Source organism: Melozone crissalis, unplaced genomic scaffold (genome assembly GCF_028551555.1).
Source record: "Melozone crissalis strain CALT ecotype California unplaced genomic scaffold, PUWL_Pcris_2 ptg000019l_1, whole genome shotgun sequence".
Classification (NCBI taxonomy): domain Eukaryota; kingdom Metazoa; phylum Chordata; class Aves; order Passeriformes; family Passerellidae; genus Melozone; species Melozone crissalis.
This window is the reverse complement of record NW_026535797.1, coordinates 11984414-12012350: the sequence shown is the minus strand read 5'-3', so window position 1 is coordinate 12012350 and position 27937 is coordinate 11984414. Positions and strand designations below refer to the sequence as shown.

At 39.4% G+C, this 27937-nt stretch overlaps 1 protein-coding gene across 1 annotated transcript in view; it reads left to right on the top strand.

The window, feature by feature from the left end:
• CFAP58 (cilia and flagella associated protein 58) overlaps positions 1 to 27937 on the top strand; it is a 57963-nt gene that overhangs the window by 27033 nt on the left and 2993 nt on the right. The window contains exons 12-17 of the mRNA XM_054277284.1: positions 1383 to 1523; positions 1873 to 2096; positions 4356 to 4467; positions 6678 to 6782; positions 24012 to 24131; positions 25602 to 25735. Of these exons, the coding sequence (XP_054133259.1) occupies positions 1383 to 1523; positions 1873 to 2096; positions 4356 to 4467; positions 6678 to 6782; positions 24012 to 24131; positions 25602 to 25735 (836 nt within the window). The remainder of the gene's footprint in view (positions 1 to 1382; positions 1524 to 1872; positions 2097 to 4355; positions 4468 to 6677; positions 6783 to 24011; positions 24132 to 25601; positions 25736 to 27937) is intronic.

Below are 27937 nucleotides of genomic sequence, written 5' to 3'. Positions count from 1 at the left end.
GTACAGAGACCCTCGTACTGTGGTTCTGGGCAGATTTAATCTAACTGAAAATCCTTGTGTGGCTTTAAGTATTTATGTTCCTTACTATACAAGACAGCTCAGATTTATTTAAACTGAATGCATTCTAGTGAGATTTGTTTATATGAGTATTTGCTGACCACATCTAATGCCACTTCTTGTTTACAATTCATATTTTTCTGACAAAAGAGGACCATAGATTTGTGATCTATTAAAAAAATATTATCAGCAATGGTGAACACAAGAGCAGTTTTACATTTGTGGGCTGCTTTTGTACAGTGTTTATTGAATTTCAGCATGAAGTGACTTGCATTTTTATTCAGCTGATGAATATCTGACACTGACTAAGAGAGCTATGTCTTACACATATAGGAAAATGAGAATTTTATTAAAGAAAATATGAATGGAATGAGCTGTTTTGTTATTATGATGGAACTGTTTGTCTTAAATCAATGTTTTTGTGGGTGCACCCTTCATCACAGGCTCAATCTTTCAGCATTGGATGATGCTTATTTTGAACATCATTCTTTATAAGGGTCATAGTTGTGGTAAGGTCTTTGAGTTGAGGCTTGAAAGTTTTCAAAGCTATGAAAATGAACTGTGGTCAGCTAGTTCCACCTTGGCTCTAATTACCTAGCAGTGATAAAAACTTCTAATATTCCAGGAAGACCCTGTTATTTTTATCTACATACATGCCTTAAATTGCAAATTTTGTGACAGTGGGATAGAATGACTGGGCGGATTCCAGTGTTAGTTTGTATTGGTGCTGGGCAGTTGCTGTAGCAGTGTATTGCTCCTCCTTGCTTCACAACAGCCCCTCTTTTCAGTCTTCCTCATTTAACACACCCACTAAACAAAGTGCTGTGGCTCTTAAATCTTGCTGTTCCTTTCCTGGTTGCCACCAATCCTTTTACTGCAGTCTGAAGCCTTTCTTGAGTTGATGCTGCTTTGTACTATACAGCAGAGATTGTTGCCCTTATCAGCAAGGTGAACTGTTCTTTCTCACATCCCAGACTGACTATGAATAGCAACTCCACTGAAAAGCTTTCTAAATATGTGTAGTAAAATTAAAAAAAAAAAGAGATATCCCTGAATTACAACTTGAACAATTGTCATAGATAAAAATACTTTCAAATTTCTATTGTGTATAAGACAATTACATTAAAGTAGTATTTATATTATTTCTTTATGTGTCTTCATGCTTACTTATCTTGGTGATCAGTTCTCAAAAACTAACAAAATGTGTACCTCTCAGGAAGGTAAAATAATGTATGAAATATTTGTAAGTAACTCTTATTTGTAGGTTTCTGTAATGGGAAGCTATTATTTAACAGTTGTTCACCTGTATTCTTTATATCCATCAGGCAGAACTGCTTAAGATGACAAAAGAGGCTCAGGAAGTCAAAGCCTATATTGAAAATCAGGAGGCAGAAGAGAAAAGACTCCTAAACATCATTGCTGAAGCTGAGGTAGAGAGAATGAAGCAAAAGAGAGAATTTGACAAGGTTGGAATACCTAATTTGAGTTTTCAAAGACCCTGCATTCTGTTCCCTCATTTGTCCAGTGTATTTTAAGATGAAGATTTTTAGCTCCTGTGAATTTGGGAGCACTAAAGCTTTATAATGCCATTAAAACCAAAATGTTAAGATACTGAAGTGAACAAAATCTGCAGTTTGTACTCTTCAAGGTGATCAAACCCTTGTAGGGGAAATCATTAGGTTCTTGCCATCTTTCTTTAATTAATAGCAGTGAAACCTCTTAATGTCTATGATTTTGACTGATCCAAGCATAGCCACGATACTCTGGGATTGTGTGAAGGAAGTGTGAGTTGATGGCTTTGCGCGGTGCCCACAGGTGGTCGGTGAGAGACACGCCCTGGTGACGCAGCTGATTCGCCGCAATGACGAGGTGGCGCTGCTCTACGAGAAGATCAAAATCCAGCAGTCCGTCCTGAACCGGGGCGAGAACGAGTACCGGCAGCGGGTGGAGGACATGAGGATTCTCAAGCTGGAGATCAAAAAACTACGTCGTGAGAAGGGAATACTTGGCAAGAGTGTGGCTAACGTGCAGGAGCTCAGGTAGGAAACCCAGTGGAATACATTTCCATAGTGACTGCAGCCATGGTTTTGTGTTTGAGACAGTAAAGACGTGTATCAACCTTGGAGAAAGTTTTTTTTTTTGTTTGACCTCAAACCCAGACTGGATTAAATTAATTAAGCAATTTATGAACAAATAGGAAAATTGAAATATCATAATAAGAAAAGAAAAGATCTTGTCTCAAGTTGCCAAGAATACTTGGCAAGAGTGTGGCTAACATGCAGGAGCTCAGGTAGGAAACCCAATGGAATACATTTCCATAGTGACTGCCACCATGGTTTTGTGTTTGAGACACAAAATATGGTTTATACATAATAAAGACTTGTATCAACCTTGGAGAAAGGTGTTTTTTTTTGGTTTGACCTCAAACACAGACTGGATTAAATTCATTAAACAATTTACCAACAATTAGGAAAATTGGAATATCATAATAAGGAAAGAAGAGATCTTGGCTAAAGTTGAAATAGTTTCCGTATTTCCCCTTGTACTGTGAGTTACTGCCTACAGAATAAACCTGACAGCAGCAGAAAATCTGTTCACAGTCCAGTGAGCTCCTAAGTGGTACAGTGGTACAAGGCCTAGATTAGTGGAACTCCTTTTGGTTAAGCAATCCACTGAATATGGGAGACACTTGACATATTCAGAATGAAATCCTGTTTTCAGAGCTCTCTCCTTCTAGATTTAGATGCAAATCATATGAACTCTGAGAAAGTTTTAGTTAAATTTTCACTGAAGGTTTTGTTTCTTTAAAAGAGTAATTTAATAGCCCAAACCTAATTTATCTCCTCCTTCTCCAGCTTAATGCTTCCTTTCTTGTTTGCCCCTCATGTATTTGAGGTGTATTCTTTCCTGATGGGAAACTGGATATTTTCTAAGAATCAGTCTTGATTTGCAAGGAGAGGCAGTTATGTTTTAGCAGATAACCATTGTACCAATTCGGTGTAGCTATCACAGTTTTGGGTGAGATCTTTACTTTATCAGTGTGGTTCTGTGGCTTTCAGCAGAAAAAATTAACTTCAGTCCATGGTCAGTCCCATTTACTCCAGTGGAATTATGCCAGTTTGATTTGGTGAAACAGAAAGGAGAACTGGGCACACGGCATTAGCAATTGCAGTTTTCATCGACTGACTGCAGATAGGAATTTGAACTTGCTGCCCAAATGCATTCAGCTGAAAGTCTGTTACTGTATTGAAACTCAGTGATAGTATTGAAGTGTAGTGTGCTGCATGCCATGATGGGTGGATCAATTCTTGCTAACTGCAGCAGCAATCTCGTACTTTAATGAAGTCCAAAACCATCATGAAAACTGCCTGTCAAAAAGATTCCATTTATCACTTGTGCTGCTAATTAGCTTTCCCGATTTGCCAATTGGAAATGTGAGGTTTTTTCCCTCTTCCATAACCTTGTCCAACCTCACAGTTAAAAAAAGACCTTTTTCTCTCTAGTGAGCTAAATGCAATTCTGAGTTTAGTAGGAAAAGATTCAGTGGTGGAGGAGGCACATCACAATCTTTCACCCCCTTTTGACATTGGAGAATTTAGAGGAACCCACCCCTAAAGTGATAAGGGTCAGATAATTACAAAATATGCCTTTTTTTCCTGCCCTTAAATCCCCTATCACCACCATAAAAGCCTAGTTGTTGAAGAATCTTGGTAGTGCTCAGTTAATTTTAAATTCAGCAAGTCCCCTCTGAAATTCCTTGAGGAGATGTAATAAAGAAATCAAAGTTCAGTTCTCTTAGGAATGGTGTCCATCATGCTTAGGTCCTGGAGTGTGATTTATTTGATGGATTGTGTGAGCCATGTAGATTTAAAACCTTTCAAACACAAGCTGTTAGATTCAACACTGGAGTAACTGGGTATGACCCATGACTGATTTGTAGGTTTATAAACTAACTGTCCTTCTGGCCTTAATGTACATGGGAAGATGTGAAGAGCGAGTTCCAGTAGTCTGTGGAGTAGATTCCCTGGGAGCCTCTTTCCTGAGCCATTCTTACTTAAGCAGGTGAAGAGGTCCAAGTGTGTTATTTTATGGTTCCACCTGTTCAGTGTTGTTGTGTTGATACATTTTGCCACCACAGTATTGCTGCAGTGGCAGAGTGCCTCTTTGTGCATTCCATGCAGTGCTTCCTGTGCATCATAGTGCATGGGAGAATGATTTGTTAATGCCCACATTAGTGCCTTGGTCATGTTGAAGTATTTTTAGTGTGATTTTTCTTTTTATTTTATGCTGGTCTTCAGATGGGAGTTTAATCACATGCAGAAGGAACTGTTAAGGGAACAGACTCGGTGCAAAATTTTGGAAGAAGAACTGCAGAAGCCCTTGCAAGTTCACAGATGGAGAAAATTAGAGGTGATGTGTGAGGATTTTGTGTTCCCAAACCCCCTATTATCACATCAGTGACCTAGCAAAAGCCTATTTCATTTACTGTTGTGCAAATGATGTGGAGGGACTGGGCAGGCTGAAATTTCCATAGTACCAATGGAATCCTTACCTGCTGAATGCTTTCCTTGCACAATGCAATCAGTGCTATTTTTGTGACACTTTCTCAATGAAAAATTGCAGGGGGATTTGTAAAGAGACAGTGAAGTGCTAAAGGGAGTAAGAATGCATTAGGCAAATTTAGAAGGGGGTGATTCCTTAACATGGATGGTGAGAAATAAGATGATAGGGGAAAGATACAATCCTACCCTCACTGAGCAGGGAGATGTATATGGGAAGAAAGCCAGTAATTGAAAGGCTAATAGAATAGGTAGATTGAAGAATGAACACATATGAAGTCAGAAGGTAAATTACATCTGAGAAAAAACAGAGAGAGTCCTCCACATAAACAGTGGTGGACTCACAAAGATAGTAATTCCAGGTAATGTGAGTTCAACTGCTTTACATAAACAGCAAATCTAAGTTTTCACATGATTTGAACCTGCCAAGTGAAGGGGAAAAATAAAAAATCCATCAAGCATAGATGAAATATATGAACATCAGTTGGAATCGCTGGATATTTTTGATGTAAGTCAGTGCCATCTGAGATTCCTCAGTTGCATGGATCTCTGATCTGATGCCAGCCTGGGTTGCTTAGCTTCTCTAATATTGAGTGATAATGTGCTCTGTCCCTGCAGAAGCAGAGCTGAATATTTTGACTGTGCTTACTAGTATGATAGTGAATTTCTGATCTTTCCATGGTGAGCTTAAAGGTGGATGGTGTGATTAACTTTTCTCATGGAAGGGAGATAAAATGCAGGATGCTGAAGTAGGTTAAACACATCTAGGTACAAACTCTAGCAGCATCTTGTAAAAAAGAAAAATCAGGCCAGTCAAAACATCCAGTGATGGGAAAATGAATGTATGAAGAGACTGGTAATGGGGAAATCATGTCTTTCCATTCTAGGTAACTGGTTTGTATTTGGAACACAGAAAGGCCAGCAGATGGCAAGATCTGTATGAAATAATCCTGATGGGGTTTTGGTTCAATTCCTAATGAACAAACACTCTCATATCACTACAGTAGTCACAAATTGGCACCATGCTTGGGCAGTGCTATAAAAAAATCAAGGACTGAGGGGATCATGAGGACTGGTCTACTTTTTAGCCTGGTTTCTCAGGAGATGATTTTGTGTTGTAAGCGCTGCATGTGTATCTGTGTCAGTGTCCTAGTTATGCTTGAATTGATTAGTCAATTTAGATAAAATCAGACAAAAGATTAAGAACAATGAGATGCAGAGTTCCTTATAAGCTCAAGTGAATATAAGAGAGCAGGACTTTATTGGAGCCTTTACTGCAGTGTGAGTTTAATCCTTGTGAGGCACCCCATGAGAGGGGAAAAGCCAGATGGGAGAGAGCTGATATGAGACCCTGAGTGAGGAAAAGTTGCAGGCAGAGTTTGTCCTTCACTGAAAGATCCAACAAGACACAAAGTACTGGGAAAGTAAGCTGTACTGGCTCCTTCTGAGAAGGAGGAGGAATTATTTCTTTGCTCCTTAGAGCTTTCTCCAGATTCAATCTATGCCAAAAGAATGAAAAGGAAGGGATGGAGAGACAGACGTCTACTCGCTCCTGTTCTTATGGGCTGTGTAGGTAGAAGGCAACAGTACAGTGCAAACATTCTGTCACCATTTTAAACATTTAATTCCGTTGAAGAATGGGATTTCACATGTATGGACACTTTAGAACCCCATAATAATTCATCAGTGTACCCCCCAAATCCTCTTAAATTCTCCACATGCTTCAAGACTAAAGTGCAATTGGTGCTTTGTTCAATAGAAAAATCTTCTCCTTAAAAACTAAGTTGACACTGTTTGAAGTTCTTGAACAGCAGGAGATACTTGCACTGCTTTTAATTTGTCAGTGGACAGTTCCAGTTGCTGCTAAAATAGATATATTAAGTTCCAGGACTGCTTGTGAACATGCAATTTAAAAAAAAAATAGCTGAATGCATCTTCCCCTAGTCCCCCTTTTACACTTGTTACTTTTGAACACTGAGATATTATAGTTTTCATTTGCAAAAAAAGAAACAGTAACTTGTTATCATATATAATTTTTGAGACTCCTTTGCTCTTTCCTAGGCCAGTGACCCCTCTACCTATGAGCTGATTCTGAAAGTTCAGAGACTACAGAAGCGACTTATCAGCAAGACAAATGAAGTGATAGAGAAAGAATTTCTCCTTCAGGTACTGCAGCATCATTATTTTGTTGCATCTCATTCATATATTTGACTTTGTCTAGTGGCATGTGCTTCCTGAATGTTCCTTAGATGCAGACTTTGGATTTCTTTTGCATGCCCTTTAGGTAGCTTTAGATGGCAGCACTGACTCACTGGAAGAGAACAAACAGCATCAGATTAGTTGATTTTTATGTTCTGGTTATTGATACCTGGTCAGCTCTGGAAAATACAATTAAAGGTTTGCTTTAGTTTATTCATGTCATAGATTAGTGTTCAGGTCAGACTTAGACTATTTGAAAAGTTTTTCTGTGTCATTTTAAACAAGTATGCTGTCATCTGAACATGAAGGAAAATTCTTGATTAATGACATTTGTGCTTAGCTTGGCTTTTGCCAGGAGGAATCCTAAAGAGTTTGTGTGATTTAGATATGCTGCTGGCTGGGGCATGTTTGATTTCGAGGTTTTTGTGCTGAACTTTGCAAAAAAAAATATTTCTGATAGCTTATCTTTTTTTGAACTATCAGATGTCCCTTAACCCCAGTGATAACAGTAAGATTTATGCTGTGGAATGAAGGAAAGATTGTATTCCTACAGTGCAAGCATTTTTATCAAATATAACAGAGAAGACTTCAGAGAGTCCTGGCTTTAACCAGAGGTATTGATCTGGTCTCTCTGGTGACTGTAGGGCTAGCTATAGATTAGCAGCTCTAGGTATGATTTTAACATCTTAAATACCCTAATAGTCTTGTGTATCTGTGTTGGGTATCACTCACTGGAGAGTAAGATGTGACCTGACTCTCCCTCTGTCTTGAGAAGAAGCTCAGCAGATCTTATCAAAACAGGGTTTGTCTCTATTTATTGTTTCATGGGAAAACATTGATCTGAAGTTTCATTTGAATGTAATTTATGGTGTATTATTCCTCTGCTTGGAAAAATGTGATCTTTGTTGCATAGCACTGAAATGCTGTCAGTGAAATAGTTAGCTTAAAATGTAGCAAAAATAGCTCCAAATTTACTGTGCTTTACCCATGCACAAAACAAATTCTGTTAGATTTTAGATCATCTCTATTGCTTATCTGGCCTTATCCTTAGAATGCTCCCATTTTGCTGTTATTTTCAGCTGAAGAACTAAGATATAGAGGTATTAAGTTGCCTGCACAAGAAAATCTTTGAAATAGTAGATATTTGAGCTTAGATTATACCAATGGCTAGTACAGTAATGTTTCTCTCTCTGCAATGGTCCTTCTATGGCAACTCTATGATGTTTTTATTATTTTTCTAGATTTAAGACAGGGTTTGGCTATATAAAATCTAATTATTATAGCTAGAATTGCTAATGAGTTCCTTTGTGTTCTTAATTCAGGCACCAATTTCCTGTGTAACAATGCTGAAATGAAGGTTTCTCTTGGAGAAATAATAGTGAAGGCCAAAAATACTATGCTCCCAATTTTGTTCAGGGATTTAACATCAATGTTTCTGAGCTCTTTTCTGTTTTTCCAGGGTTTTGAGTCCTCCACCATGACTGAAATAAGGCTCTTTCATAGCAGGGTGCGGGTATGAGGAGGTAACCAGAGATGGAGAACAACCCCAACTTGTTCCCTTTAGGGGCTTTAAGTGCTACTAATTAGCTTACTGGCACAATTACCACAAATTAAGGGTGCTGGCAGAGCTGCTTCTGCTGAGTGTCTGGATAATCTGATACAAGGCATTTCATTATTCTTTGGACTGGTTGTCCTTGGTATGATGGTAGCATCTCTTTTCTAAAATCACACCCTGATACTCACCAATACAAACCCCTTGCTAATAACTTACTGAACTGATCTTACCAAGTTCCAGTTTGCTGTGGTGAAGGACCCAGCCCAAGGAACACTTCCAGCAGAAGGAAATAAGCAGGACAATAACATCAGCATTCTGGAGAAAGCTGAGTTTCACACGTAAGAAGGGTGGCTTCACAAGACCACCTTCTGGGCAGTTTGAAATATTTGAAGTGTATTTGAAGTGAAGTATTTGAAAGGTAGTGTAGGATTTGATCCTGACTGAACTTTAGAATTATGGGAAATAGCAGTAATTTAGCTCAAATTTCAGGAATTTTTAATTTTGTTCCCTCAATATAATTTGTATGTTGAGGGAGTTCATCTCTCTTTTTTCCTTTTTTTTTTTTTTTTTTTTTTTTAATCCTGGTAAGCCCTTCATGCTTAAAGGCATTCAGCATCTTTTTAATATGGGTCTCTCCTGAAGTCAGCTCAGCTCAGTCCAGTCACTGCTCATTTGCAGGAGTGGGGGAATTGCTGGTGACTGGCCTGTGCCTACTTGGCAGAACATCCCCCATACTCAGAGCTGGAGCCTGCAGACTGAGGGATACAAACTTATTAGGTCAGAGAACCACTGCTATCCCTGTGTTATGTTTGCTTGCATAAGTCACACTTCCTCACTCCCAGTCATCTTCATTCACATCTTGCCCTGTAACAAGGGCATAGCCACTGGGTGTATCAGCTTTAAAATTATCTTAATCTCTTGCTTGCCACACATAATCTTTTTTCATGTGTGTGTGGCCATCATGCTAGCAAACAGGATACTTGGTTAAGGTGAAGCTTGTATCTGTCTGTGTCTAATGTAAGTATTGTGTAGCATAAATTCCCTCACATCAGTGTGTTAATAAAATAGAGTAGAAAAAACCTTGTGTGTTAAATACTGAGTATTAAAAATACCTTTGGAGTTTAGAAATAACCCATGTGAAGAAATGGTTGAGCCCAGTGTCAGCAACCTACGGTTTGATTTGTAGGGTATTCACCCTGCTGCATCCTCATGCAGAGCTGTAATGTTTTTATAAGGGAAAAATAATTCCATTTGTATTGTATGCACTGTAGCTCTGTCTCCTTTTTTTACTTTTTGGTAAATGGTCTTTTAAATAAAAGTGCAGGGAGCAAGGTTTCAGCTGGATATATAAATGGAAATTTTCACTAAGTAAGGATCACAGTATATAGATTCATGTGGAAAAGCATCTGCTTATTTTACCTGTTCCTGATGTGCATTTGATCATATCCTTTTTATTAGCTTTTTCATTGTTTCTAACCTGTCATTTCTTTAAAACTGAGGCAAATGTATAAGCAAGCTACAATCCATGCTATGTGATTAGAAGAGTGATTTGCTGTGTTTCAGTCAGAAAATTTAGATTGCTGACAATATGGGAAAAACCCAGTTTGACTCTAAAATCTCATGCAAAAATTCATCTTAATCTCTCTTAACCAGTCATCAGGGCACATTTTTTTGATCAGACAGATGCTGAGAGATATAGAATATGCAGCATGCTGCATGTTGGGTTTTGCTAGAACAGCTTTTCAGAGTTGAACATTTTAATAAAGGTGTAAAAAGATTTCCTCTGTTAGAGAAATTACTGAAGTATTTTCTTGTTTCTGATTTATCTGTGCCCTGTCACCACAGCATCTTGGGTTATAAGGAATCAGCTCTTATATACCAAATAAATATGGTCATCCAGGGATGCTACTTTGAAGAGTCGCTGCAAAGCAGGTGGTCATACTTTCTCTTTTAATTCAGGCATTCTCACAGTTGTGAGCTGCTGTGCTGATGAAAAATGCTGTTTTAAAAATCAGATCCAAACACAAGGTCTTGCATACTTATGGTCAATAAAAATCAATGGTGTTTTTTCCAAACATAGGAAATGTTATTTCAGGGATAGCCAGTTTTCCTGTCTGAGTTGTTACTTTCCTTCTGAATTTGTGCAGTCAAGAGCAGTTTATGGTTCTTTTCTAAAGTGTTGAGTAATACTGCAGGGCTTTGTGGAGCAATACCTTGTGTGCTGTTCAGGAGATCTCACAGATGGGTGAAGGTCTTTGTGAACACATGTGGGATGAATGACTTGTTGCAAGGTCACAAGGAATAATTATTAATAAACAGGAGTGTTCTGCAAATCCTGACTGCAAAAATACAGTTGCTCACTTTGCATGTGGGGCAAATCCCTCACGTGACTGAAGCTCTGTTCTGCTGGGTACTGAGCAGTGATGTGGTAAAGCTGCAGTGGAAACTATTACCCTGTTAGGATTATGATTAGTGTGCTTTTAGAAACTTATCCCATTAAAAGTGAATTATGCACTGCTTTATTTGTTTCAAATTTAGTTCTTTCTCTTCAGAGCGAACTCCTCTAATTTGATTTTATGTCTGACTGAGCAGAATTTTATTCAGCTGCATGTCTTGGAATGGATAACAGCATAAAGATTCACATTATATGTCAGTTACCTCTTTTGTCAGTCATCTCAGAAGATTGTTTATAGATGTAAATGTAAAAGAAAGTGCAATCTAGATTATTTGTTCAGGGAGACAAAGGCAAATGTCTTAGTTAAGCCTTGCATGTAGTAGTGAAAACATTGTTTTTCTGTACATGTGTATTGTTTGAAGTTGTCAGCAAGGAAAGCCCAGGATTGGGCAGTCAGGATGTGATGCTGTGCTGCTGTTCTTGAGCTCATAGTTCAAAGAGTGCAAGGGCAAAAGGCATGATTAGCTCATGTATCTGACTCAGAGATTACAGCCAGATAGCACCCACATGTCCTTGCACTGAGCCAAGTTTGGAGCTAAGTTTCAATCCCTCCAGAGAACTGACTGTCCCAGTGACAGAGAGTAGGAGGAATTGAAGGGATGCTGCTGTCTCCAGCCCTGTTCCCTTTCAGGTATTGTGAGATACAGGGAGGGGAGAGTGAGAGACTTTCTCTGTGACCTTGGCAGGCTACTTAGCTTTTGCATACTTCACATCAAGTAAAATGGAATAAAATAATTTCCATTCTTTTCCTGGTGTGTGAATGAATGTATTAGAGACATGACTCAATTCAGTAGCGAAACACTCAAAATAGGCAGATGTTTTATTTTATTTGTGCTAAGTTGGTAGTAGAGCTGTTCTATCCAGTTTGAGGTGCTCGTTGCTATAGTGTCTGAACATATACATAACCATCTTTATTTCTCAGAGCTGGTACTATAGTTTCATAAAGAAATCTACTTTAGAACTGTGTGTTACCGTGTGGGTTTATGCAGGTTGGCAGCTATTGAAAACAAAGTTTTCTCTCAAGAAATGAAGGAGCTTAGGAATTTGCTTCCCTCTATTTGTTATGCATTTCCCCCCCATTCATTATATAATTTTTTTATGGGTTTTTTTTAATCTCATGAGATTTTTTTCAGCCCACTTTATGGGAGCCTAGTCCTTCTGAAAATGACTTCTTTCCCTAGCTTGGAAGTTTCATGAAGCATGCTGCTGCTAAGTTCTTCAGTCCTCTCAGTGCTCAAGTAGCTTCCACATAAGAGAAATGTGTGCTCAAATGCTGAGTAAAGACATCTGACAATCTGCTAGGAAAACTGAGAGAATACTCTCCTATCCCCTACCTTTATTTTGGTATTATTTGGTATTATTAAGGCCAGATGAGTTTTATCTTAGATGTTATCTTTGTATCTTCAAAATGGCTTAGATTTATTTTACCCTCTCAAATTTGGCATATATTTGTTTTTAGTGCTGAGTGTAGATTCTACTTGGATATGAGAGTATAAACTCCTTGCATGTTACAGGTAGGGTATAGAGTCCGAGCTGAGGATTTTTTGGCAAAATTGTCTATTTTCATAAAAAAATAACTGCAATTCACTTCAGGGAACTAATGACTGTAGAATCCCTAAAAGTCTCCTTTGACCTGCCCATTATTGTTCCTCTGTCATCTTGTCTTTAGAGAGATTTCCCAGAGGTAGCTTGGGATAGTGCTTTGTGTGCACTGAAACTTACAGGTGAACTGCAAAATCCACTACCAAAATGCAATCCTTTCTTTACTGCTCCTTTTTCATTTATATGTGAAGTCAGCCTTTTGAAGGGATTTTCCATCCAAAAATGAAAAGGGAAATTTTCTTTTTAGCTTTTTATAGTGTAGTAGGACTTGGTGCTTTTCTATCTCTGTTTCCTGGAGGATTTGAGTTCCTCTGGAAGCACTGGATTAATACCCTATCTTGCAGCTCAAGCTAGCAGTTCTCTCAGCCCTCAATTAAAAGGGTAAGTATATTGAGCTCTAGGCCCTTTTTATGCTTAAAAGCCCCATTTCTACCAGCAAAAAAGTCACTTTTCTGATTTAGCTTATAGCAGCTCTTGAATGGCAGAATAATTTCCTGCCAGTAAAATTGCATCTAATTGCATAGGCAGTAGCTGGCATAAACAGATCAGCACAAAGGAATTGCACGACTAACTGAACTGAAATTGGCCAGTGTTGTGAAAAAACACAAGAAAGAGCTCTTCAGGTATGTAAACAACAAGCAGAAACAGACAGAAATATTGGCCCACTGTTAGGAGAAGTGAAATAGCAACAATGCTTTAAAAGAGTGAAGTTCAACAAGGACAAATGTAAGGTCCTACAGCTGGGAAATTCAATGCAGGAGTGCAGGACAGGCTGGGATCTACCTGCTAGAAGCAGCTCTCTGGAAAGGGACGTGGGCATCCTGGTAGACAACAAGCTAAATATGGGTGAACATTCTGCTGCTGCAGCAAAGAAGGACAGCAGGGTGCTGGGTTATGTCAACATGGGCATCACTAGGAGAGGTTATTCTGCTCTATTCAGCACTTGTCAGGCCACACATAGAATCTGTGCTCAGTTTTGGTCCCTGCTATACAGAAAAAGATGGGCAGGCTGGAGTGGGTCCAAAAGAGGGCCACAAAGATAATCAAAGGATTGGTGAAGCTTGCCATAGGAGGAAGGACTGAAACTACTGGATTTGTTTGGCTTTGAGAAAACAAGGCTGAGGGGAAACCTAATAACCATGTTCCAGTATTTAAAGGGTGGTTAAAAAGGAGGTGGAGATTTTCTTTTTACAAGGAATCACATGGCAAAGATGGGGATAATAGGTGCAGGTTACTCCTGTGGAATTCTGATTGGACACAAGAGGAAAGTTGGTAACAATGGGAACATTTAGAAGGCATGGCAATAATCCATTGGCCAGGGTACTGGGCCACCTTGTCAAGATGGTGCTTTTGCTGAGAAAGGCTGGACCAGATGATCCTTGAGGTCCCCTTACAACCTTCTTTTCTATGATTCAGAGATTTAAAAGGTGTCAGTTTAAGATCTAATCCTGAAGTCCTTGCATGAGTGGTCCCATTAAAGGGACAGCAAATTTCCTGTTTGCTCTCATAGATGGTCACCAATATAAGCAAATGGGAATGAAAGAAAGGTTGGACCATATGAATCTTGAGGTTTACTTCCAACACGGTATTATATGATTCTGACTGAGAAACCTAAGCTGCCAAAACTTCTAGCCACTGATCAAATGGTTCTGGGAGGGTGGGGGGGAGGAAAAAGGCAGAAAAATGCTCTCCTGTCCTTATAAAAAACTTAAGCGCTGCTGTGTACCTTGAGGGAACAAGAGAGAGAAAACAGTACCGGGTGGAGTGTGAGGTTTGAGGTTGTGACTCCAGTTCTAAGTTGGTGACTGGAATTTCAAGGGATTTGCATTGAAATATAGAAATGGGAAATACCGTGAGGACTCAGGCCTAACATTTACTTTTTGGCTTTCAGCTGGATATGAATCATAAAGAAAAAGTTTACTTCCCCAGTGTCATGCAGAATTAGGTGGATGTGTCAAAGGCACACAGTAAGACTAGCCTTGATTTAGACTCCAAAGACAAGCTCTGCTCTTTTTTCAAATGAAAAAATAATGTGTGCCCATGAACTCTGGCTGCAACCCAGTTCTAACTTGTGGTGGATAAAAAATATCTCATTACCAGCTCAATATTATGATGCATAACAGTCTACTGAATTAGTGCCATCAAAATAATTTCAGTCCAATACCTTGAAACTTATTTGAACTGGAATCTCCAATGCGATATGAAGTGACATATGGAGGTACCTAATGCATCAAGTCGCTCTTTAGGACTACTCTTACATTCTTTTCTTCTTGTGGTATTCTTTTGTTTTCCTTTTCTTGTGTTTGAAGGGTTCATTGCTAAACTAGGACTTTGAGTGAAGATTTTACCTTTGACTCTAAGTAGAGATGTTTTGTATTTAATATTGGTTTTAAATTGAAGGAATAATATCTTTCAGTGGTTCTATACCTAGCATGATGATTTTTCCTTGTAACTAGAATATCTCTAGTGTCTTTTGTTCTAACATGGATAATTTTTTCCCAATTAATTTAATTATTTAATTTTTAAAAAATTGATTGTATAGCCAGCAGGGTTCTGTGAGCAGGGCAGAACCACTCACACTTAGCCAATTGTAGAATAATTGTGTTAAATCTTGGTGCAATTTATTTGGGCTCATATGCAATCCTGTGATGTTGTAGTAAGGAATCATAGCTCAAAAACATGAAAGTTTTGAGTCACCTGTGTGAAGGTGTCTTGAAGGTCTACATATCTACCTGAAAGTTCTGTGTAAGATTTAATAATTCAATAGATATCTGAGGAATGTTCAGTTCTTGCCCTAGCTCTCTTCAGAAAGGAGTTGATTTTGTATTTCTGCATATTTCCAATACACTTCTTGGTGCATTAGTTTATTTTAGACCTTCTAATCTCAGTCCATCTAGAATTAGAAGATGTTCTACACTATAGAAATTTACAGCATGATAAACTGCTCTTAAAAACACACTGACATTTAGATTCTTTCCCTCCTCCCACATATGTTGCAATTCAAGTGGAAAAGAATAAAGTCTTCCCAGAAAAATAGTCTTTTTTTTGGTATGTTTGTTTAAACAGGGGTTTGAAAAAATGGGTAGGAAGTATGCTGATCACTTTAATGTCATCAGGTGGAGATAATTGGCTGCTCTTTAGGGTGAGAAAATAATTTTCCAATAAAAATAGTGCAAATATTTCTGGCGCTGAGAAATGGGAAGCAAAGCAGATTACCTAGTGAACAAACGAAATACTTCTGGCGAACAGTTTCCTTAGTGGAAGAGATAATTTTTACTGACTCTTTGTGAAACTACCCCACCCTCATAAACAAAATATATTTCCCATGATAAATGGTTCTGGACAGAAGCAAGGTGTAAGTTTATTTGAGAAAATAACTTCTGGGGATCTGCACCATTTTTAGCTCACCTAATGATGTTTTAGTCAGAAATATTCAGAGGTTATTTACAAAGCTGAGGAAGTTGCAGGCAGAGTAAAAATCCCTTAGGGTTTATAGGTGGCAAGTACACATGAATGCTGAATCTGTCTTACAAGTTTTTTAAGATAATTGATATATTTACTTGAGTTTGAGCTTGAAAGAGAACTCTCGTGGGTCATCAGATGTCACCCCTCCTCATCATGCAAGATTGTTTAAATTACATAAATACTATCCTTCATGGATGAGTGTCAAGCATAGTTTTGTGTCCTGCATTCTAATACATCTACTCCCAAGTCCACTCCCAAAGTTTAGCATGTCTGAAGAGATTGTTGTCTTCAAGTACGCTGTGGCTTATTGTGAGATTTATTGCACATTTGTAACCTCCTGCTGTAGTCCAGGACTGCTATTTCTGAAAAACAAGGAGCAGGAATATTGACACAGCCACCAGCATGGTGGTCCTGGGGGACTGGGAGACTGAGTTTCATTCCTGTGTCTTCAAGGAGTTTTAGTGAACCTTGGCAATTCATGTAATAACTCTTTGTGTCCAGAACTCTTGTAGAATGAGTAGAGGATCACTGCCTATCTGGAAGCAGTTCTTCAGCATGTGTACAATAAAGATTTAACACCATTCAGATACTGAGGCAAGGATGCCATGTAAGAACCTAAGACACAGCACTGTCATCTGTAATCTGCATCAGCAAAACAGAAACAGTGATCACCAAAGTGTTTTATTCAAATACATTATGTTTGATCTGAACCCAGAATCCTGAGCACAGATACCTTGTATCATTGGACTAAAAATATTTTGTAAAATGACCCAATCCTAAAGTTCTTAGTCAGAATTGCCCTTAACTTCAACATTAGTTTGCTGGAAAAAAGCTTGGATAAAAAGTTCAGGAATTGTTCCAGCAAATAACAACTGAAAACAACCTTGTTTACTCCTCGTTCCTGTGTTCAGCATGTATCTGAGAAGGAAATAAATCTGCTGTGCACCCCAGGGTAAAGTATATTAATCAACCAGTTATCTTGTTAAGGGAAAATAAATGACTTGCTGTGCTGACTGAATACATTGCAGCACACAGACTTTGCAGTGCTGTGGCAATCCGATACTGACTGTCAGCCATCCAGAATCTGCTAGAGAAGCTGAATTACTGCAGGAGTGCAGCAGCAATGTAGCAAAACATTCACAATTCCATATTCTATAGGGTGGCCCAGAGCTAGAAGTATATCTTTAGTATTCACCCTTTGGCAGGTGTTCTTGTGTTTAGATAAGGGGTGTTTTGCTCTTCCCTCAGCAGCAAGATAGGGACAATCTACAGCATCCCAGTCAGTGATGGATTATTATCTTGTATGACAGTTGTAACAACAGCAAAACCCCACAAAAAAAAAAGTAATTCCACAGGGACAGACTAATTTTGTTCTATTCCAGTTCTCTTGTTTTTGTTCTTACTGTCAATGGTGCTGGTTTTGAGGGAACATATGCAGAAAGATGCTGCAGCTAAGGCTCTTTTGCAGCTGTTGGAGGAAGGTAGGCAGAGTCACTGTGGCTGGTTGGGTTTTTTTAGAAGAGTGGCTTAAAATGGGACATAGGAGGACACAATCAGATGTAGAAAGAACCTCATTTCTCCACTCTTCTCTTGAGATATCCAGAAATGTGCTGCTGAGTGCACAGGAGCCATGAACCTCAGTAGGGAGAGTCTCTGCCAAGTGGGGTGCATCAGTCAGCCAAGTGCTGCACCTCTTCTTGGGGGCTCAGAGCTCAAGGCTCCCCATGCCTGTCTAAGCAGATACAGCTGTAATCTTAAACAGGGGATGGGACAGTTGAGCACAGCAGTTGTCTTTACATGGACATTAAGATTCACTGTCTTTCCCCTTCCTTTAGTACTGTTTCTGTTTCTTTGAATTTTAAGAAGCAGGCAAGGGGAGCTGAAACAGAACTCCTTGAAGAATAGCAGAGGCTCAGCTCTAATTACAGTGAGCCTGAAGGAAGCCATGCATTAAAACATCCATGATTTCAGAATTGCTGTGTATATTTCTTAGATGTACTGTTATTTCTTAATAGGTTCCAAAGTGTAACAGGAGACTAGTCTTTCTTCTCTGAGGTACTTGATGTATGCAGAGGAACTCTGCTGTCCTGTCAAAAAGATGTATGTAGGCTTTACTGCCTTGTTAGACAGGTATTGTAGATTTAAGTGGTGGCTTGACTTTGAGACAGCTGTTCAGAGGTAGCAATTCCAGAACACCAAAGGACTTGAAGCAAAGTACTCTCATCTTTCAGGGAAATCTAAAGATCTAAGTCAAGCAGGTGACTAAAGAGACATAGTTGCTTAACTTAAAAACAGATACTTCTAGAAGGAGCTCTGCAGTCTCTCTGACCCTTCAAGGTCATCTGCCAGATCAGTCTGAAGTGAGAACAGAAGCTGGGTCTACTGGGAATTCTCATCCCAAGCTGTCACCTGCAGGAACAGCTAATCATTATCAACAGAGCTGTAATAATTCTTTGATTCATCTAAAATTTTAAAAATCTTAATTGCTATTGAATAGCTGAAATGCATGCTGTTACTCTGACAATAAAATACAGAAGTTTTTAGGTCAAATAGTCTAGATCTGAAGAAGAGACTTAATTTGGTTTTTTTCTTAGAACCCTGCATAAAGTAATTATTATACAGTAAAAGGTTCCCCATCATTTGCTTTGTAGACTTATTCACTTAGAATATTTAGGAACCTTGTTGATAAGATTTGTATTGACCTCTCATCTCCTCCAGGTCACTTCAAGATAAACTGCTTCTAGAATGCAAAACAAAGGTTTGCTTAGAGCTCTCTTCAACCCAGCTGTCAAGTTGTAGGCACTGTGAAAATAGTTGGAATATTTACATCAATCCATATCATGTCAGGGGTAATTCTCACCTTCAAGGAACAGCTCACTTTCATGTGTGTGTATTTCTGCTCAAACATATAGGAGATAATTAATTGATAAGCTTCTGCAGTGCAAAGTAGAAACACTGTGATTAAATGAGCTACTCTAATTAATGATTTTATAAACTCTTGTGTAATGTCAATAGCAAAAAGGGTACTGTAGCTGTTATTTCAGCAAGACACATCCATGCCATTTTCTGTGGATGGATTCTTAACCTCGTGTCTCAGAGTTCAAAAGTTGAAAGGAGTATATGTATTTATTTGTTCATTGGAAAAAATACTGTTTTCCTACACCCTTATTAGGGAAGATCTAATAGTAACAGTTCCTAGCAATAATAATAATAAAAATAAGTTGCAGCTGCACTCCAGGTGGAAATGTTCATACTTTGTTGTTCCTGGAAGATGGTGATGCTGCAGCATTCAGCTCTTGCTGTTGCAAAAAGCAGCCAAGGCTGGAGACCTTACAATATGCTTTCTTTGTTTCGAGGTTTCTTTCTTCTCTCATTAAGCTGTTTTGAAAATGCCAGTCAATTTGGTACAGTTTGCTTTGTGCCAAAGAAACCAGAATTGCTCTTGAGAATCATTATTATCAACTGGAGAGATAAGTTATAGGACAAGTTTGGGTGGTGCAGATTTCACCAAAGATGAGACTATCTCAGCCTTTCCTTCAAGTGATGGTTTTCACAGGAAAACCCAAAACGTCTAACACAGTGTTAGTGTTGCCTCACTGTGAAAGGGCCTCTGTCCTGTTTCAAGCTTAATTAATGTATCCAATAAAAACCCTCACAGTGGTGAGATTAAGAAGTGTCTAGGTGATAATGAAAACAGGAGCTGTTCTAGGGAACTGCATCCTTGCAAGGGTGTTTGCTGATGGATGTGGAATAGACAGGAAAGAGCAGGAGCTTTTGGAAAGTGTTTACAGAGAAAGTTTATACTGCACATTTCTCATAGTGCTGGAGGCAACTTTCTTCTGTTATTATAAAATTTCTGAAGGTCACCATATGCTAATTTTTTTCTTTACCTCATAAAACTTTTAAAGATAGATGTACTGAGCCAACAGCTCCTGCTAGGTGTACACAACAACAAATAAATGTAGGACTTGTACAACGAAAATGACTATGACTAGATATGTATGTCTGTGTATGTATTTAATCCAGATTTCTGTGTCCTGTTTAACACTCATGAAGAGGAATCACCACCCCTAAGGATGCTGTGCTGCTGCATGGCATCATAAACAAAATGCCTCTGGAGTTCAGCACAGCCCTGACATTTTGGTTATAGTGCCAATAAACAAGAAACCCCCCGTGGCACGCTGACTGACTTGTTATCCCCTCCAAAGCCATGAGGAATTATAGAGTGCTTGCATGGTTACTATATTGCTTTCTCCACCTTACTAATTAAAATAAGAATTTTTATTTAGGGTGAATGTTTTAGGGACTGCTACCATACACTACATCGCACACTTCTGCACTACATCTTTATCTTGTTGAGTTTTTTCTTTAGCTCAGTTGCCGGAGACAAGAACTGGCATAAATTAAATTTACTATGATGCAGAATCTTTCGGACTTTTTTGTGGGTTTTGGTTTTTTTTGCCTTTTTGTTTTGTTTTGGTTTTCTTGTATTTTTTTAGTAATTCATGTGATAGAAAGCTTTTGGTGCATAATAGGATTTTTGTGGGTCTTGTGAAGAGGGCTCTTGGGATACTGCTTTGCCAGGTAAATTTGTTGAATTATCTATTTGGAAAGATAAAAATGAGGAAGCTGGGACTGCAGGGCCTATTTCTGCTGTGAAATCATCTTCATTAAAAGTATGGTCATCATCATCTCTGGTTCAGAGGAAAACCCTGGGCTAACTAACAAGATGTGCCATTTCCTGGTGTCATGGTGGGGAACAGGATGACACAAAATGGGAACACATCTTTAGAGCTCTATTCCAGCCTGGGACTGGTGAATACTTCCCATTCCCTGTCAATGGCTGTGAATGCCTTGCTGCCACTTTGGGAATGTGTCTGATGGTACTGATGGTCCTTCTCACATGGCAAAGCAAATGGTGCTGTGCTGGTCAGCAGCAACAACTTCTATTGAAGTAAGGCTTTGCTGGCAAAAGTGATTCTTCTTGCTGAAGATGGAGGCAACTCAGCACTACCTAGTCCCGGACAATCAACTGAAGTTTGCCAAATGCTAGCCAGTCTTCTGCAGAAGAAAAGAATTTTGTCTTAATTTGCTGTAGAGCAAGCAGACCAGGAGAACTACAGAATATGGCTGAGACAGCACCTAGTTAAATTTAAGGGAAAGCACCACTTACTTCCCCACCCTCCCTCTCCAAATTAATGGTTGAGAGACTTAGGGATGAAGAAAATTACTGTAATGGCTGGGCTTACAGACGGATCTGTGAGCTCCTCAGAGATCCCCTGGGAAACAAATCTAAGACAGGAAGGGCTATTCTAAAAATAATATGCAATTTTATTTGCAGAATTTTTACAGCAGGTGTTCACAGAGGTCCTGAAATTCTCTTTGAAATGCCTGAAATTTAACTGTAATCCTCAGCCCGAGTGTCCCAACATGTCCTACATACCCAAAATGAATGTGCCATCATCTCTCCACCATCATCTTGGCTTAGTTTGTGTCATAGACCAGTGAAGCTTGTTGATGTTATGGGCTCAGTCCTACAGTCAAGCATCTGCTGAATTTCAGGGGAATTTCATGGTGGAAGGATCCCATTAAAAGCTTTGTTACTGGCCTAGACCTGATCTGAACACAGATGCATTACTCTTAGCAGCCTGGGTTTGCAGAGATTTGATCTTCCCTCACCTCAAGAAGAAGAGTTGTGCCTCGCAGTGTGTTTGTGACTCTTAAGTTCTTTGATCTCAAAACCTCACAGCTGTGCTAAGATGTGTGTTGTGATGGCAGCCTGGTGTGAGGATGGAGGGAAATATGAGGGGAGGCAGTTTGGGATGAGCCAAAGAAACCCAGTCATAATGGATTGACCTAATCTATTACAGAAAACAAAGTTTTTCTTTATGAATTTGTGCTGATATTTTTTCTTGATCATTTCTGTTTTGTTATATTGAGAGATGGAAGTACCTACAAATGCACCTTGTGACTCATAGATTTACTCTTGTGGTTGGTGTTTTTAAATTAATTTATTTATTTTTAATTTATTTTTTTGTATCCTGGGGTAAAATTTCAGAAATTAAAGAAATGCCAACCTGTGAATACAAACTTCTGCTGAGTAGGAAAGAAGTATCCAGGATTTTCTTTTAATGTTTTGCTGACATATGGTGTTTCTAACTCAGTGACAAATTAATTGACTAGATGTAAAAGAGATGGACAGTGCTCAGCAAGGAAGGACAAGATATGCATTATAAGACATCTGGTTCTGCCTCTGTTGGATTATGGATACAATATACATTGGACACCTAACGAGTCTCTGCTGCATAAAATAGATTCTCCCTACAATAGAATTGCATACTTGTCTCTAAATGAGGTTATTATACACACCATTGCACAAAGTTTGAAGAGCTTGGTTGGCCATTGTAGAGGGTAGGGAGAGAAAAAAATTGGAAAACAATTGCACTTAAGACCTTCAGTCTATCAATTGCCCCATATTTATCCAAGTTACCATTACACTATTACGAAATACAAATATATGATACGTTCAGGGTTGAAATGTTAATATTGACTGGCCAGATTTTGATAAGGTGGATTTTTCTTCTGCAGTTGTTTTTACATTGCAGTAAAATCTTACTTCCTCAGAAGTAAGAAAAGCTGGTAGTGGGAATACCACTATGATGTGGAATACTTAACTCTTTACTCAGACTGAATTCTCAGTTTAGTATTTGCTGCTATGCAAACCTCAGTATGAGTCTCAGGAGGTTTTGATTTTTCCAGAGATAAACTGTGAACAATTTCATTTATAGGGCACTCTTCTTCAGTAATCTGCAGAGTTTAAGGACAATGCTTGCAAAAGCAAGGCATGATTTGAAGTGATTCCATTTTGGTGTCCCAACTTGTGACCACTGTAGTTCATAGTTTTCAGAAAATGATGAGGTCTAAAAGCTCTACACTCTTTATGTTCTTGAAGACTGGACACCTAAAGTTTTACATCTTCGAAATAGCAAACCACTTCTGAAAACCCTGGCTCAACCACTGAGAAAGTACAAATGTAGCAATTTTAGATGGTGTGATAGCAGCATTTCCCACATCAACAGACAAATTCTGTGGTAAGAGTTGTGCGGAGACCTTGTAAGAAAGATGGTTAAAAGGGGCTTTGCCAAATCCAGTGTAAATAATCACCTATCCTGCCTTCTTCTTGGCATTTCTGTCTTCCTCAGTTTAATCTTTTGTCTGCTAATCTCCTTTTTATTTCAAGTTTTCATTGTACCAGAAAAGGATGTGATCTTACTAAATTATATTATTTAAGGATCTTAGTTTTCCAGGGTAGATAGTAAAACTACTGTAATGTGCAAAACTATGAAGGTGGCTTTTTTCAGAGCTTTATTCCTCAGACTAAAAACAAGTACACTCTCAAAACACAGTTGAAAGCAGCATTTCAGTACAGAAAAATGTAAGTGGGACCATGGTGTGGTTTCTTTTCAGGCATGGCAATATCCAACTCCCACAAGTATTACTGTTCCAACATAAAGGACGAGGAGACACATGACAAAAATTACTTGGTAATTGTGCTAGTCATAATTGTTGCTGTTTATAATTCCTTTCCCAGAGCCCCTGCAGTTAAACTGAAAGGTTATATATATATAAATATCTATGTGTGTGTACATGTGCTTTGCAGGATTTTCTTTGGAAGAAGTAACTCTTTTGTACAGTCCTTTGCTGACATTTCTATAGCCAGCTCACATCCTGTTGGGTGAAGCTGTGATCCTTAATGTAAGGCAATGTGACTCATAAGAGGAAAGATTACAATAAGCACAGTTTCTAGTGATTAATTTCCCAGCCCTGGATACTCTTCCAGTAAGTGCTGAGGTAGAGAGTGCTTGCTGGTGATGGTGTTTAAGAGCATTTCATTCATGGTTTGAAGTAGCTGGATGTTTATCTTAATGAGCTCTCCCATTGCTATCACAACAACTTTAAATACCTTATGGCTAGTGAGGAAAGCCTGACACACAGGCAGATTTGTTTCTCCAAATACCTTCCTGACTGAGTTGCAATTTTCAGTGCGGTTGATTTCCTCTCAGGCTGTGCTGCTGGTGTAGTAGTTTAATCAGAGCTCCTCGTGTTGTCCCTTCCTTAGGAAAAGGAGAAGCTGTACGTGGAGCTGAGGCACGTGCTGGCCCGGCAGCCCGGGCCCGAGGCCGCGGAGCAGCTGCAGCAGTACCGGAACATCCTCCGCGAGAAGGGCAAGCAGATCAAGGTAAGAGGCGCCCGCTGTCCCTGGGGAGGGGCTGCAGGGACATCCTCAGTGAGCTGATAACCCAGGAAAGCAGGGTTATCACTGTATTTCCTCAAGGGTCAACACAGAGCAGCAAACAAACTTTTTTTTTTGCACATTGTTCTACTTTTTAAATTAAAATAGAGGAAAAATCTTGTTACAATATGAGTTAGCAGCACAATGCTGTAAATATGTATTTTGCATGGGCATTCTGGGATGCTGTCAGCTTTTCATTCAGCTTATTCTCCTTCCCTTTATCTTAAACTGTTAACATCTTTAAGAAGCAAATCAAAGCCATTTTTTTTTCCTTTTTAACAAACCAGTGAGAATATACTGAGAATCCAGTCTTAAGTTACTGTTTTTTCTCTTGCCATGTGTACATGTATATTTAGATTTCCAGATCTTTTGGAGATGACAGGAGGAACCTGTTCTAACCCCTTGTCAGTTGCAGGGAGGAGTTCCTGCTTCCAAAAGAATCTTGTAGGACATTTAAAAAGCATAATATTAAAAAGCGATTCTTTGATAGAATTCAATGATATTCTATGAATAAACTGATCTTCTCCTATTCTTGCCTGCTTGAGAGATCATCTCCCCAGGAGTTCATCTACTTCTGCAGCTCCTCTCTCTGTTGAAGTCATCATCTCCTGTTCACTGCATCATAATCACGTCTATACTAACCATGAGGAAAAAAATGCAGGAGCAGATGGGCCCTTAGGAAACAAAGAGGCTGTTATGCAAATCTTAGCTTTCCATGGAGAAAAAAAACAATGTAGAAAATGTAAAATAGAAGCCAGGGTTTAGCTAAACTGAACGTGATTTGAAGTTCTCTATACGGTCCTTATTTGTCCTTAATGCAGTCAATTGCTGCTTTGCATTTCAGACACAGCATGCTACAGCATGCTGGCATGCATGCATTTTGGGGTGCCAGGTCAAGCTATTACCCTTTTGAAAGAAAGAAGGTGCACTATGCATGTTCCTCCTTTTTCAAAATTTTACTGATGCACATATAAGTGTCTTTGTATTAATATTTGCAGTGCCTCGTACTACTTTGCCTGTGTGGTTTGAATTACTCCACTTAGCAGTGCATCCCTGTGAATAAACCCCATTATTATAAAATAATTCCCTGATTTATTAAGACCTTAACTTTGGATTTTTGCCCAGCTTTATGTCCCAGAAATTAAGAGCTAATGTAGCTATTAATGCCATTCCCGTAAAGCTTAGAGCATATTTTACATGTTGTATTATAGTTAAATGGCATAACCTTTATTTTGTAAGATGTTTTTAGGTGAATGGAGGTGAGATGAAATGAAACATCAAGTGGGAAAAAGAATTGTGGTAGAAAATGATCATGTCTTAAATCATGAAATATAAAAAGAGGAAGTGCTTGTAAAAGGACTTATATGTAAGTGAAGCAATATCTCCTGTTTCTGCTGTTTGTGTTTTGTTTATTAGGTTTTGTCCTCAGAACTGACTATGTGTGAAACACAGAGCAAAGAATACAAACATGAAATTGAAAGACTTAACAATGAGCTTCTGGAAATGAAAAAGAAATATCTGTGTCAGAAACGCAAGGAGCAGCAGAAGAAGTATGGGAAAACAACACTTTTGTCTGCACAACTTTCTGCATAAGCTAGATTTTTGTTTTAGACCCTTTGGATCAGAATGTGGCCAAATTTGACTGAGTTGATACAGTTTTGTTGCCTAATTTTCCTGAATGTTATCCTTCATGTTCCTTCAGTCTGGTCTGAATTTACCATGATCTATGGCCAGGACAAGAACATCCATCAGAGATGTTACTGAACACGTTCTGCAGTCCAGTTAAATTATTCATACCAGTGAGATGATGCCCAGAGAACACAGATTAGTGTCTTGTCTCTGACATCAAAGCATAGAATTATAGAACAGTTTGGGTTGGAAGGGACATTTAAAGGCCATCTAGTCCAATCCCCCTGCAATGAGCAGGGACATCTCCATCCAGATGAGGTGCTCAGAGCCCCAGCCTGACCTTGAATATTTCTGAGATGGGGCATCTACCACGTCTCTGGGCAACTTGGGCCAGTGTTTCACCAGCCTCATAACAGAAAATTTCCTTCTTATATCTAGTCTAAATCTACCCTCCTTTAGTAAAAACCTCTTATCCCTTGTCCTGTTGCAGCAGGATTTCTGGGCTGTGAGTGCACATGGCTGGCTCATGCCCAGCCTCTCACCCACAGCACCCCCAAGTCCATCTGGGCAGGGCTGCTCCCCATCTGCTCGTGTCCCAGCCTGGATTGATGCAGGGCTTGCCCTGCCTCAGGTGCAGCACTTGTTCTTGTGGAACCTCAAGAGATTCCCATGGGCTCACTTCTTGGGCTTGTCCAGGTCCCTCTGGATGGCATCCCATCCCTCAGGTGAGTCACCTGCCCCATCCAGCTCATCATCTGAAAACCTGCTGAGGGTGGGCTTTAACTTTAACAAAAGGTTTCTTAGATTTCTGCAGTCAGATGATGTGATCTGTTACCAAGTTTTTCTGTATGCACAGAAAGCCTTTTGTCTTTCCACTCATTTCCATCCTCAGCTGGTGCCTTCCTCACACACTAAAGCAAATGGTTCTGTACCATTTCTGAATAGAATTCAAAGCTGCCTTTATTAAGTCTTCCTTAATTTCAGACAACAAATGATTTGATGACTAAATTAGCAAAATAATCAGTGATAAACAGTGACTTTTGTCCATCTGCAAATTGCATAATGTTACCTTAATGTTTGGAATTAGCAGCAATTGTGCAGTGCTAATGGCCTTTCTGGAGCTTTAGGATCAATATGTGAGGCTACCATAGTGCCTGATAATCCATTTCCAGCAGCTAAATGTCTCCTTCACAGTAGATTTGGTGTTTCCATTTCAGACTCTGGCATCATGTCTCTTTCTGTTCATAAAATGAGGAGAAGCTCACCCACATTTTGTTGTTATATCTCACCTAAAATTAATTCCTCTCATAAAAACTCCACTTGTTAAGGACATAATTGCTTTAAAATAAAAAATACTGTGTGAGTTGATGGTAGCTGAATGGGGCCATGCTATACAGCAAAAGAAATTTCATATTGAAAGTCATTTAGTGCATTACACTGTCTGTAGGGTCAGGATAAATACCTGCTATTGGGGCAGCTTTTCAGGTTGTTCTTTTGGGCAGTCATGCCTGTAGTCTGATGAGCATTGGTGTCTCTGTGACATCTGGGTTTTGGAAGCACATCCAGGTACTGTTAGTGGAGCTTCTGCAGGCTGGCATCATCTTGTGGTCCCCAGCAGAGCCTCAGAAGGCACCAGCACTGTGCTGCCAGCCCTGGCTTGCACCTCTCCCATCTTGTGACAGCTGAGGGGTGGTGCTGGGCTTTGCTCTCCTCTGCCCCTCATTGCTTTGTACCCCAGTCAAGCCTCTTGGACTGCATCCTGCTGTGAAGAACCCAGAGGCATAACTGGGCGTGCCAGTCCTGGGTAACTGCAACTTCTGCTGTCTCTAGGCTGTGCTTTTTGTTGGCAAGGGACAACAACCTTGTTCAGCCCTCCTTCTCCAGCCTCCCAGGTGTGCAGGACACACTGCTGGCTTTCTGCAGCAGAGAGAACCTGTTGTGCAGTCAGGTTCTTCCCCAAAGAGTCCTCTTCCCTGCCATCCAGCCATCCCACACCCCTGCTGCCTCAGGTGGGGCTGAACAGAGGCTGTGCCTGCTGTGTGGATGCTGGCCAAAGAGCCAAGGCCATTTGATTCATACAATCTCAGATATCTCTAAATCCCAGCTGACAGAAAACCACTGAC